The 14472-nt window shown below is 37.0% G+C and overlaps 1 protein-coding gene across 4 annotated transcripts in view; it reads right to left on the bottom strand.

Annotated features, from left to right (window-relative positions):
* The window catches only part of larp1b (La ribonucleoprotein 1B), a 31480-nt gene that overhangs the window by 16256 nt on the left and 752 nt on the right, over nucleotides 1-14472 (bottom strand). For 2 of the 4 annotated variants that reach the window (XM_079853419.1, XM_079853417.1), the window contains exons 2-6: nucleotides 7898-7959; nucleotides 6638-6697; nucleotides 4621-4846; nucleotides 837-956; nucleotides 349-511 (exon numbers count right to left, since the gene is read on the bottom strand). In XM_079853419.1, coding sequence (XP_079709545.1) covers nucleotides 349-511; nucleotides 837-956; nucleotides 4621-4846; nucleotides 6638-6697; nucleotides 7898-7959 — 631 coding nt within the window. The remainder of the gene's footprint in view (nucleotides 1-348; nucleotides 512-836; nucleotides 957-4620; nucleotides 4847-6637; nucleotides 6698-7897; nucleotides 7960-14472) is intronic. The other 2 variants (XM_079853420.1, XM_079853418.1) reach the window with 1 other exon arrangement.

The raw sequence follows: 14472 nt of genomic DNA, 5'->3' as shown, positions 1-14472 counted from the left end.
CAATGCACCCAGTGTCCTCTGCTCTAATCTTTCTGACCCAGATCATCTGACCCCTTCCCCATCATCCATAAGGCAGAGGAGCTAAATTAAGGACACGTGCAGACAAGGCAGTGCCAGGCCGCCTGATGCTGCAGCTGCTCCCTCTGCTGGTGGTAATGCATTAAACACTTTTTTAAAAGACAGTGACCATAATTTAATACAACCATGCTCACACTGTTTGGCTTATGTTACTAAACTGAAGATAAACCTTGAATGTACAAATTCTCTAATGTGTCCAAATATGACAAATAAAAAATCTGGTACACTGAAAGTTGGAGAGGTGAACAAGATGAGAGATATGGAACTTACATTTGGCGTTTGATATATTCTTTAAGCAAATTCTCCTCAATCGTATACATCTGCACGCGATTACCGTCGTCGTAGTAATAGATCATGTTAGTGCCGAACTCGGCTGGAACCGTGGACTTATCCTGGTAAGAGTCCCGGTAACTGTGGGAGTAATCATAGCGACCTGGAAAGAAAGAGATAAGATATAAAATATTACATGCATATATATATATATATATATATATATATATATATATATATATATATATATATATATATATATATATATATATATATATGCAGCAAATGTGACAAAAAGCATCATGATTGTGGGAAACAGTGTGTCAGGTGTAGATTTTTGTGCACAGATGGCAGAAAAGAAGACATCCAGCTCCAACTTCACTTTAATTTTACATGACATCAATAATTTGTAACTATAAAACTGAGTTAATAGACAGTCTAACTGTGAGAAACAATGTTTAGGTTGTTTAGGGATGTTTATTTGTTACCTCGTCCACGACCTCTGCCCCGACCGCGACCTTTGCCCCTGCCCCTCAGGCCTCCACGGACATCGCTGCCCTCACTGCGAACGCTTGCTGTGTCAAAGAAATCTCTCTCTCTTCTCCAGCCTGAGGGACACATGAAAGAAAAGGACAAGAGCTCAAATTAACAGTGCAATTCAAGGTCAAATATTTCCAGTGGTCTTGAATTAAAAAATTAATACTTATGTTTCAGGCATTAAACATACATTTACAATATGATTACCATATTACAATCCGTAATAGTTTTCGTTTCAAAACGCTCCTCATCCACAATATCGTTTTCAAGATTGTAATATGGAGAATCACCAAAGCAACATTTATCTTTCTTTAGCAACACTATGAAAGTAAATAGCAGGCACAACAGTATGCGTCACATGACTAAACTTTTTCATAGTCCACACTACAACGCGAAAATGGTGTTTTCAAATTTTTCCACTTTGGAGAGCGTTTTCAAAAACGCTGTCTCGGTGTGGACGGAAAGCCAAAACAGAATGAAAAAGATGCGTTTTCAAACGAGGACAAGGCCTCAGTATTTGGTTTGGTCCCTCTATTGCTTTAATGGCAGAAGCCCTTGAGCTGCATGAACTCAGCAAGTTGGTGTAAAACCTGATGATCATGTTTTCCAGCATGATTTGACAAACTGGAGTTTCAAAGAAAGCAAGAACATCTGACCATCTGTAAAAATTATTGACATTTACTTTTTTGATTAGTGACCTAGAAGGGGGGGGGGGGGGGGGGGGGACGTACATTTTAAAAATGTATTTATGCTGTCTTTTCATATATATATTATTTTGTATAAATAATTAAATAAATTTAAAGTTGTCAGTGAGTGCACTGGTTAGGTACACCTGTTCAACTGCCCTTTAAAGCAACATTAAGGAACTTTTCCTCTTCGGTCGCCCTACAGGTTGGAATTGTCCATTACCGCTGTCGTAAATAATTTCGCCGCCCGCAGCCTACCGTCGCACACACGCTCGCCGTTTATCCAGCACCCGCTTTGAATGAACGATGTCCACAGACAAGGTAGAGTATGTTGCATGATTTCATGAAAGCATGATGTATTGCGACATCAGAAACGAAGAAAAACTAAATAATGACTATTGTAACGCTTGACGTAAAGCAAGTTAAATTTGTAGTTTTCTTATGTCTCATTCGAACTACAGAAACGCGACCCGGTTTGGCAAACTTGCATAGCGCGGTTATAGCAGATACAGGGCTGCAAAGCGAATCCAGAAGTGCCTTTCACCCTGTTACGACTTGATGAACCACTGATACGATTTTGGAAACATTATTTTAATGTTACTTAGTGTTGCTTTAACGCAAATATCTATTCAGCCAATCACATGGTAGCAACTCAATGCATTTAGGCATGAAGACATGGTCAAGATGATCTGCTGAAGTTCAAACTGAGCATCAGAATGGGGAAGAAAGGTGACTGGTTGTTGGTGCCAGACAGGCTGATCTGAGTATTTCACAAACTGCTGATCTACTCTGATTTTCATTCACAACCATCTCTAGGGTTTACAGTGAATGGTCAGGAAAAAAAGAAAAATATCCAGTGAGTGGCAGAATGGTTCGAGCTGATAGAAAGGTAACAGTAACTCAAATAACAAAACGGCATAAACAACTCGAAAGCATGGACCCATCCTGCCTTGTATCAATGATTCATGCTGGTGCTGGAGGTGTAATGGTGTGGAGGACTTTTCTTGGCACACTTTTGGAGATCAATTGAGCATCGTTTAAATGCTCAAATCCTCTCAAACTGGTTTATTGAACATGGCAATGAGTTCACTATACTCAAATCCCCTCCACAGTCATCAGATATCAATCCAATCGAGTAACTTTGGGATGTGGCGGAATGGGAGATTCACATCATGGATGTGCAGCCGACAAATCTGCAGCAACTGTGTGATGCTTTCATGTCAATACGGACCAAAATCTCTGAGGAAAATGTTTCCAGCACCTTGTTGAATTTATGCCAGAATTAAGATTAAGGCAGTTCTGAAAACCCAGTAGTGCATATGGTTTAACACACATATTATGTAAGAAACAGAAACAGAAAGAAACTTTACTAAAAGCCCTCATTCTGGTTTTGGAATGTCTATATACTCCTGCACATGTCCTGCCACAACATTTAGACAATAATTCATAACAAATGATCCCACACTAAAATTTAAAAAGACATAATATGAGATTTATGAAGTAATTAAGGACCCATTTAATTAAGTAATCTGTCGTGTGTAATACTTCAAGGATGTTGAGTGTCTGAATGTGTGTGTGGCTGTGTGCATGTGTTAAGACATGCGTGTGAGATTTAAAGCATTTACGTGTCTGAAACCCGCCCAGGCATCACGAGAATTTCTAAGCTCTCAATCCTTTCAGTGTCTGTCTTTTCTCACTCTTTTTTAGCTGGAGGTTGCTGCAAGTACAAGTACACATTTCTCGAAGTTTGTTCGAGTGTTTGTAAGGTGTGCCAAGTAATTTTTTTCCACTTCCCATCTAATGAAACGAGAAGTACTTTTGACAAGTTTGCATAACCCTTTGAAACATGACATTCAATGCAGCAGACAGATGTTTAAAAGCAATTTTTAACCACTCAGGGTTTTATGTTACAGTCAAACCAGTGACCATGGGTCATTACCTTTGACCTTAACCCATAATTCTATATGACTGTCTGCTTCACATGCCATTGTGTTTAGTTTTTGTTAAAAACAAAATACATAATTTTGTGAAATACGAATTTGAGAATGATTATGATGATCTTTAATGATTTTTACAATGTAACCACTACCTTTTGCATGATGCTGCATTCATGCCAACAGGTATCAAATAGTTTGTGTACCTTCAAGAACTATGAATGGAACATTCAGAATTGCATAAAAACATACTACTCATACTTTTGCATGTATGTAGTATGTACTTCTGTACACTATTGTTCAAATGTTAGGGGTCATTTTTTTAAGTAATACTTTTCTTTAGCAATCAAAAGTGACAGTGAAGACATTTAAAATAAAATAGATTGTTAAATATTTCAATGTCAAATAAAAGCGGTTTAAAAAACATGCATCACAGTTTTTACTAAAATATTAAGCAGCACAACTGATTTCAGCATTGATAATAAAAAGAAATGTTTCTTGAGCACCAAATCAGCATATTAGAATGATTTCTGAAGGATTGTGTGACGCTGAAGACTGGAGTAATGATGCTGAAAATTAAAATAAAATATGTTAAAATAGAAAATGGCTATTCAAATTGTAATAATATTTTGCAATATTACTGTTTTACTGTATATTTGATCAAATAACTGGCACCTTAGACATCTTTCAAAAACATTTTTAAAAAAGCTTACCAATGCTAATCCGATAAACAATAGTGTATACAGTATATAGTACTGAAAACAGTGTGTATTATTTGATCAGACTGCCAAAACTTTAAGGCATTTATACACAAAATTGGATAACAACTAAGTTGATTTCCAACAAGATAACTGGAACGTTTTAATCATGCAATGTGATGAGGTCATATGACAAATTAAGATGTCATATGTCCAAGATGTATCACTACTCTCTGAAATGTTTGTGTAAAACTGTCATCTGTTATTTAAGTTCTTAATAAAAAAAAATAAAATAAATAAAAACAGCAACATACACTGCACAGCTTGCAGTGAGTAGTAAGCTTATATTCGATTATGAACACAGCCATGGAAATCAAATATTGATATGTAGTTGAGCATGAGTTAGTGCTGTCTCACCTCCTCTCCTGCGGGGGGCACTGCTGTGTGTTTCCTCTCCATCCTCGGTCTCCTTCTCGTTCGAAAGTCCAGTTATCGGATCCGACTGTGCTTCCCTGTTCTCCTTACTGTCACTCCCATCACTTCCACTCTCCTTCTCTCCCTTCTCTCCCCCAAGATCCTTCTTCCTCTCCCTCCGTCCGGACGTCCCTTTCCTCCCATGTGTGTTTATCACATTCTGTTGCTGCTGAGGAGTGCAACAAAATCAATATCTCAGTTAAATAAATCTGAACTCAGCAGAATAAAGTCAGCAGTCCAGTTAGAGAAACCCAAGACAGATACATGATATGGAGTGAACACAGTTCATCATGACAGTGCATCAAAGTTTCTTCATTTCATGGGATTATAACTCTAAATCTGAACACTGACAGACAGACATATAGAGAAGCAAAAACGCAGGAATAAGGCAGTCCTTAAAGGCATAGTACATTTACTCCTCCTCATGATGTTTCAAACATGTATGCTTTATTTCTTCTGCCGTGGAACAACAAAGATGATGTTTAGCTGAATGAACAGGCTGCTGTTTTCCATACAAATATAAGTGAATGAGGATCTATACTGTCATGATCAGAAAATTTGATGTTCAAAAATATTATTATTTGTGTGCTAAATTTCAAGTATTCTGAAGAAATACAATATAACATACAAGCAAATACGTGATTTGAATAGCCAGAAGGAAAGACTTGAATTATGCCTTAAACGCTATCATATGATGTCTCTAAGTTCATATAGTAATATAGTATATGAGTCATGTGGGCCACTTTTATGGTATGGCTTTTTTACTCTCTTTGGAGCTTGACTGTAAAAGTCAACTTGACAACTTGGAGCTTGACATCCACTTTTGCTGTATGGAAAACAGCAGCTAAGATTAGGGCTGAGTGATATATCGCATGACATTGTTAGGCGCATCTCGTCAGTAAAGCCGGTTCCTTGATTAGTAGTAAATCGCCATCCCCTGCTTTCAGATGGAGCGGCATTTACTACACAGAGCCGTAGTTAACTGACAAGCTGAGCCATATCGCATTAATTATCGCGGACGTATCGCCTGCGATAATTAATACGGACGAGATGCGCCTAACAATGTCATGCGATATATCGCCCAGCCCTAGCTAAGATGTTCTGCTAAATATCTCCTTTTGCATTCCACAGAAGAGAGAAAAAAACACACAAATACACATAAAGGATATGAGATAACATTAGTTTGAAAGTTGCCAGGATTTATTTCATTTTATAAAGCATATAAATCTATTTTATAAACTATTCCTTTTACACACACAGTTGTTCTCAACCTGTTTGACTCCAAGGCTTCCACTGTCCAAGACCAAATATGATGGCACTCGATTTAGGATATTTCTGCTGTAATGACAAAGCTGCTTGTTTTAAAACTTTTAAATCTAATAAAATAATTAGATTTTTTTTAAAAAGATCTAATAAAATAATTAAAATCATTACATTTCCACAATTCCAGACATTTTAAAAAACAATGTATTTCAGGGTTCATACTTGTGACCAACGTATTTGCATGATGTTTCTAGTCTTTTGTGATTACGGGATAAGGTTTTTAATTTTTTTCCGTCTTGATTTTTAGATGTTTCCATTTTTTTTTTTAAGTCTTATTTGTCATATTATTTTAAATAATTTTAAGCTATTTTGACATCCCCTTGGATGTGTGATGAGGACCCTTAGTGGGTCCCGGCCCTCTGATTGAGAACCACGACTTTAACATGCAACACACCCTCCAGACATCATTTCATTAATAAGAGACAATTTGTGACAAAAAAAAACCATAAATCATAATTCCCCTTTTGGGCAAAAAAAAAATAAATAAATAAAAATATTCACGTCAAAAAAACACATCAAATATTAAAAGAATGAGTCACTTTTTTCAAATGTAAATTAAATAATACAGTCCTAAAATTAAACAAAATTCAATATCTATCAAGCTAAAACTATACAAAAGGTCGTGATTCTTCCTCACCTCCTTATTGGCGAGTTCTCCTGGGGTAGGCCAGTTTGTAATGTCACTGAAGTCACTTGACTGCAAATAGGAACGAAAGAAAGAGATAAAAAAAGAAAAAGAAAAAAAGTGTTACATCTGAGTTGAAATTATTCATCAAGTTCCCATCCACTTCCTGTGCAAGGACATAAGCGCAAAATGCACATAACAAAAAACAACTTTATTTGAATTGAACAAACATAAAACCAACCAAACAACATTATTCCCTAATGATTCTCAATTCTCATTAGAAGGACGACGTGTAGATGCATGCTATGTCAACGTCTAGTTTGAATGATTTATGAACAGCAGCTGCCCCACTCCACTGACATCTATGTCTCAAATACTCTAAGTTGAGTTTCCAACTTACACATCAACTTTTTCACTATTTAACATACAAAATATTATTCAGACGCTGTGGGGGAAGTGTGGGTGTTTCTTTTCAGAGATCATTTCACTTTCTATTACCGGAGGAACGTCAATCATTCCTCAAGCCGCAAAGCAACCCAGAATTCCAAGCGGCGTATCGGATTCCACTATCGTCCTGAAATGGGTCCCGGGTGTCCCAGATGCTAAAGCTAGACGGTACAAACTAAATTTGCGAGGGAGTGCCTTGTAGTTAAATGGTGTAATCAACGTGAACTTACAAGGCATAAACAAAACGTGTCACATTCCACTCAAAAAAACTGGAATGCATGATAGAACACCAAATAACATGCTAGGAGTCATGAACGTACAAGCGAACCTGTCAAGTGTTGTATGTGTTTGTAAGTGGAGACAAACTAACATGCCTTGGAGTCAGCCATGGGGATAACTCTACTGCCCCTGTTAGGACTGAATTTGAGCCCTCTATGTGCTCTCCCTGGAACGTCCCACTGAGGTAAAAGTCAAAAACTCATGTGCTCAAAACTGTTGACTATCGCCCACAAAAAACACAGAACAGAGCGTACAAATATCCACTTAAATACAAACACAAGCCGAGCTGCTCTATGACTGGCTGCTGCTGACCCCTGATCCAGGACATAGAGACGCAAGACTCTCTTACATAAATAGACTGGAGGAAAAAACTCCAGATTTACACAAATAGACAGACTAAAAAAGACATGATCTATCCAAATAGATGAATGTTATATCTATATGTGATAGCTGGTATCAAAGTTTATTCATTTGTCTTCATTAAACAGATAAACGCATGTCACATGGCCTCAGTTGGCGAATCGCTTATATAAGAGAGCGCCTTACCTTACTGGTCTTCCTGGATCTAGGTTTGCTGGCACGGACAACTTTGGCAGGACTCTGGGGTTCTGTGGACAAAGAACAAAAACAGGAGATTGTGATTTGATTGTTTGATGTAGTTCATTAGAGGACTTTTATTCAAATAAACTTTTATTTCAGATTGTTGCTGTTATTAATATTTTTGTTATTATTACTACTACCACAATTGCCAAGTTAGAAAACTGCAAAGTTAATAACAACTCTACATAAATGCAGAACACATCAGTCAACAACTGTGAGGCTATGGTGTCTGTCATAAATGCTTAAATGCTCAAACCACACTGTTACAAATTACTATATTTAACTCAGCTTTCAAAGGCAGTTAGGACACTTTCATTGAATTTAACTGACATTGTATGAGCAGTAACACCTTAGCCATTTATAAATAGTTAGCACTTTTCCCATTGTACTCAGATATAATGACTTTATCGATCATTCATTCAATAACTGAAGACAATCACCCTTACTGTACACATCTCTACAGCTAATTTTGTCTATGCCAGAGGAAATGTGCAGTATGAGCTGAACCTTCTAAGTTTAACTTAAGTGATAATGAGCATTTACAGATTAAACCAACTCCTACACATATTATGCAGGCATCTGTACAGTAACCACCTGTTAAAATGCCTTGCGCACTGACACAGCAATGCCTTTTAATGCCTTACTTTTGTAAAATAACTTTTCTTTCCAGGCATTTTACAAACTGCATTATTTCAAAACAGCTGCTGAATACAGCTGCTAGACTATCTATAAAACACCTCCAGGATACAAAAACGTTATAACTTGAGTTAATTAATAGCTCAAAGTATGACCATAAATACTGCATTACTTTATTAAAGTGACTCATGAATGAACACTGAATTTTGGTCCTCTGGATATCACAGATCTGCACTACAAATCTACCAATGTCTCTCTCTGTGCGTCCAGTGTGACGGGTCAATGCGGACTAAGTGCTGTGGTCAATTATCTGGGAACAGCTTCACTTAGATTGTAAAGCCACACGCCAGCACCTGCACACCAAGGTCACACATCCACACACGTAAAACATTAACTTCCTCTGTGAGACGGAGCAGCAAACAACATTTCTATGAGGGCCAGTGAAAGTGGAGTCATCCGTGGTATTCAAATCCCCCCAACACAATGACATGGCCCCATATGGGTATTTGTGCCACTGTTCACACAACCAACAAAGCGCTTGGCCTTTTCCTGACAAACTGCCCCCGCCAACCCCACCAAAATAACAGATCTACAGAGTCACATAAGCAGATAAACTGCTGCTTTTTAAAATAACAAAAAGAATATGAGTGCTAAAAGCATTAATCTTGGTGTAGGTTAGCACAATGTATGTGACAACCGTCTGTTTGCATTTTAATGAACGTCTATCCATTCATTGCAACATCAGGGAATTTACATTTGCACAGGAGGAGTTTCAAATTCTTTGTAGTCGTGGAGGAACAACCATAAACTATCCAAATGGAGCATTCTGGCCTTAAATTATCATCAAACCAAAACCTTTAGAAATACAGCAAGATTCAAAGCTTTTTCCTGGGGGAGAAACAAATGCTACATTATGTTATAATTGCTAACAAAACCGGTTTACATTTCTTTACCTTCTTTTTTTTTTCTTTTTTTTTTGAGCTGTTGGGATTAAACAGGCAATTGAAAGGGACGCCCATTTCTGGGAGTGTCCGGGGTCCTTTATCATTACTGAAAGGATGGCCTGTATGATAAGGCACTGGGCGCTTGCCGACAGTGTGGGGTGTGACCATACACACTGACTTACTGATACCGTCCCGTCGACACCTTTCTCTCAGTTAGTGCCGCCCGAGGCCGAAAAACTTACTTTGATGCAAACGATCATTTAAATCACTAAATGTTAAGCCAGAAACATTAAGAAAAGCCAGTCGGACTGCTAATCAAATCATAAGCTGCCACTGAATAAAAGCTGAGCAAAAGTTAAGTTGTAACTTGGGCCATTGACATTTAAAATATAAAAATACGATACAGAAAATGACATATTTTCATCTTTTCAATCTAGTTTAAAACACATTCAAGGTGTATTCTTGTATGTGCTTCAACAACCTGAACCAGTCATATAAAACGTCAATTTATCTGATTTAAAAAAAAAAAAAAATTAATAGATAGTGCACAAAATAAATAGTGTCGTTAGCTAATGTAGGTTTTCCTAACAGCTCAAAGGCTTGGCTAATCCAACATTTGGAAAGCAAATTAATCAGTTTCCTATACACTACCATTCAAAAGTCAGGGTTCTTGTTAAATATAAATATTATATATAATTCTAATATATATATATATATATATATATATATATATATATATATATATATATATATATATATATATATTAGAATTATATATATATATATATATATATATATATATATATATATATATATATATATATATATATATATATACACACAAAATTCACAATATTACTGTTTTTACTGTATTTTTTTATTATTAATAAATGCAGCTTAGTGATCTTAATTCTTTCCCCACCAGCGTTTTTTTTTTTTTAAATAAAGAAAAAAAGGTGCCACGCCAGTCACCGCCAGCATTTTTGATCATTTTCACAAAATTTTCATGAACCTCATAATACTTTGTTGTATGAATATCGGAACATGCAATATATCAAAAGAAAGAACAGAGTCTCCGCTTTAAAAAACAAAAATTAAGCTAAGAATTTAATTATTGTCTAAGTCTTTTGTCAAAAACAAACTTTTGTCAAAGATTACATACAGATCGGATTCAGAACAATGATCAAAACAATGATCAAAACATAGATGTAGTAGGTCGCATCCATCAACACCCCCAAATCTTTCACAATCCTATAGCTCATCCTGAGTCGACATTTCATTCAGTAATATTAGGCAGTTTTGATTTATATGCTGTTTAATGTGTAATGATCGCGTTATTTTAGATAGCCTGCTTACATCTGCTATCGCTTGTTTTTTGCTTCTTCACATGTCTTTTGATCAGGAGATTCTGTACTCTTTCAGAAGATGTGTCATAGCGTATAACAGTAAAAACACAAAAAGCCGGAAATTTCCATCAATGGCGGGGAAGAGTTGTCTCATAAATGACGGAATTTTCTATCAATGGCGGGGAAAGTGTTAAGAGGCATCTTTCATCTTAATGTCCCCTAACTTTTAAAAAGGTAGTGTACATAATATAAATATTGCATATCCTAAAAGTGGAAAGCGTTTGAAAATGTGACATTCACATTAAGCCAAAGAGGTTTCTAACCTTACAAATGACCGCACGCAGGTATCACTGCTGTCAAAGGGGACAATGCTGCCTACAACAAAGATGCTGTCACAACACAAACACTATGTTTGTTTGACAGGAGAGCAGTCTATTCTCAAATGTCAGCCAAGAAGTCATGTGCACAGACTCTAGGAGCAGTGGCATGGTTGTTAAAACACTGCTATCAGTCGATACATCATCTGACAGAATTCTGATCATTCAAGGGATGCACACATTCCAGATTTTCAACACGGATCCCTAAGGATCAACCTGAGAGCTTCTTTCATATCATGGTCCCATTTGTAAATACTTGGAATTATGACTTGTATCCCACAATGCAAAAAGCACAAAGACCTTTGGCTTAACAAGGTCAGTGAGATCTAACAGCTCTGTTCATTCATCAGAACAATGACATGTGCAATGCATATAGATTGACATAACTCACACAACAACACTGTAATGGTTCGGTCAAACCACAAAGGAGAAATGCTCATTATGACATCTCCATTCAAACTGAACACAACTGTTTTTTTTCATAAGGAAAAACAGGAAATTGCTCATGTAGTTCAGATGCCCAGTATTCAACTGAGGGGTTTCATCATTCAAAGACTGAAACAGAGGAATTTAATCACCATTCACAACATTGATTTCCCTGGAGTGGCTTGAAAACAATCTCTATTTGACAAGATGCCCAATCACCCAATACAGTTTCAACCAATAGTTTTGGATGGCTGAAATCATTGACCGAAACAGTGGCGTTTAATTAGCGTTTTTCCACTGACGAAAAAGGCTAATAAAGGTAAACATGCCAGCAGTGTAGATGCACTTCACTGTGACCAAAAATTATGCCAAAGAAGCAATGTGTAGAATTTGTAAGGATGAAATATTGAGAGGCGGCTCATCTTAGACTGGTTTAATTTATCTCTTCAGAATACAGCACCCCAAATAGCATATCAAGTTCAGTTATCCAATAACCCTAATTAAATTACAGAAACTTTATTTTCAGTTTTTGGCTAAATAAAAATGTTCATTTCGGTTTCTTTGAATAAAAAACAAAATGCATTACTACTTCATGGTACTTTAGGTATCAGATGGGAACCCATCCAATCAAACTAATACTAGTCCAGCTGGTAGTGAACAATGCGGTCACATCTAATGTTACTCGGCTACATTTTGTGGGCAAAATCTAGTCATTTCAATAGGAAACTAATGCGATCAGGGTTTTCGTGTGAAGGGCAAAAATGTTCCCTACACAGATTTCACTTGTTTTCAAGTTGGTCACGTGAATTTGAAGGGCTGACCAACAGAGAGATAGTTAGTTTGAAAGTGACTTCAGCATGATCTGTGCTTTATACGTCGCTACACTGCTCACAACAAACAAATGACCTTTTTTTTGTGCCAAAACTGACTTCAAAACTCAGTATATTTATGCTATTTTTGGTAAGTAAACATTGAATGTAAACTAATGACCTAAAGAATATTGTTTCTGAGATGCACCATCTGAAAGTTGTTTTGATCAGACCCTGAAATGAGATCCTCAACAACAAGCTTGTGAACTGCTCTTCTGGTTTACGATTTTCTTATTACTTTAAGTGACTTTTAGTAATTTAAAAGCAAAGTGCATTCTTTTTCTGCACTCAAATTTCTGTTTTCAAACAGGTAGTCGCCAAAATCTACACCAGTGTTTAAGCAAATCTACTTTAAAATGAATACAGTTTTAGTGAGTGGTCTAATATTACTTTAAACCTACACTATACTGTCATAGTCATGTCTACTCAACAGGTGAGCTGCACACTACCACAAACACTATGAAGATCCAAGAACCAAAACACAATGCGTTTAGCAGTGGGGTTGAAACCAGTGTACAGCAGTGAGGGTGTAAAGGCCTCCCATGAGCTCCTGCTGGAGTTGCAGTGCTCAGCACTACACGTGCTCCCGTGCAACTCGATCAGATGAGATGGGGTGGGGTGGCGAGGGGGGTTGAATCTGCCCACATCAGCAAGTCTGTCCAAATACACCCAAATGATCGAGGCACACAGGAGTCTGTCGGCAGAATGATGTGGGAACGGGCGTTTTGATGGGCGTTTATTCCCACTACCACCATATTTGGTCACATCACTAATGACAAAAACGAACTCCGGGCTTCCTGACAGCAACAGGCAGTGCGTTTAACAAACTAAAACTATTTGAACTGAAGCGAAATCTATTAAGATAGCCTTTATAAATAAACATGAGTAAAGTAATATGGTCAGGGTGTGTGTTTTATGTATTCTCTAACTTAAACAACAGCAGTGTTTTTAATCAGGCGAGCCAGGACAGCACAGCATGTTAGCCATATTACCACAAACGCTCCAACGCTAAAAGCATAAAACACACTAGTGATAGTCACATCCACGTCAAGACCATTTTAAATGTGTGGATAAAGCAGAGCATTTTGATCTCCATTGCTTCACACCGCTTTAGGTGATTACACGAGCTGTGGGTTTAGCGCAATGCTAAATAGTGATGTCAGTCAGATTCGTGAATGAATCGGTCTTTAGAGTGGATCTTTTCAATGCATCGGTTGAAGAGAACAACTGATCTCTGAAATATTTGTTTACGACTCGGAATGTTACAAATAAACCGTACTGGAAATGCGTTTACAACTTTACCTCAAGTCATAACAGTTTTATGAACAAGCATACGAATAATAGTTGGTCTCAATAAACAGTGTTTTATTCGATTATAATGAGCAAAAGCTGAATTGAATAAACTGATTAATGAAAATGCTAATTTTGAGTTCCAAATGGGTTAAATAATAATAATAAATAAACTACGTTATTAATAAAAGTACATTGGTGCACACTTAAGTAAGTCTTTATTAAAATATTTTAGGGGATAATGTCACGGCAGGTTGCCTGAAATGACGTCATAATTTACAAGTTTGGCTGAATCAGTCTTAAATGTTCGAAAGAACCGACTCGCTGAAAAGAGTCGGACGTTCCATCACTGGTGCTAATGCTAACAGGCCACACCCCCCGTCTCTGATTGGCTCGTTTCTCTGACCATGTATGAAAAACACACTTTACGGATATGGGCACAAAGTTTATGAATTGAAATTAAATGAAAGAATAGCCGACGTTATCATATGTTTCAAAGCACTGGTGCACGAGAATGCAAAAAAGGTTATAAAAGTGAACTGAAATGAGTTTAATGGCCGCTCCTGTTTGCAGTAGCACATGCGAGCTAACAGAGCACATGTGTGCATGAGAATAAATGCTGTTGGAGGCATA

This window comes from Squalius cephalus (genome assembly GCF_949319135.1).
Source record: "Squalius cephalus genome assembly, chromosome: 20".
Lineage (NCBI taxonomy): Eukaryota > Metazoa > Chordata > Actinopteri > Cypriniformes > Leuciscidae > Squalius > Squalius cephalus.
This window is presented reverse-complemented; position numbering and strand designations above follow the sequence as displayed.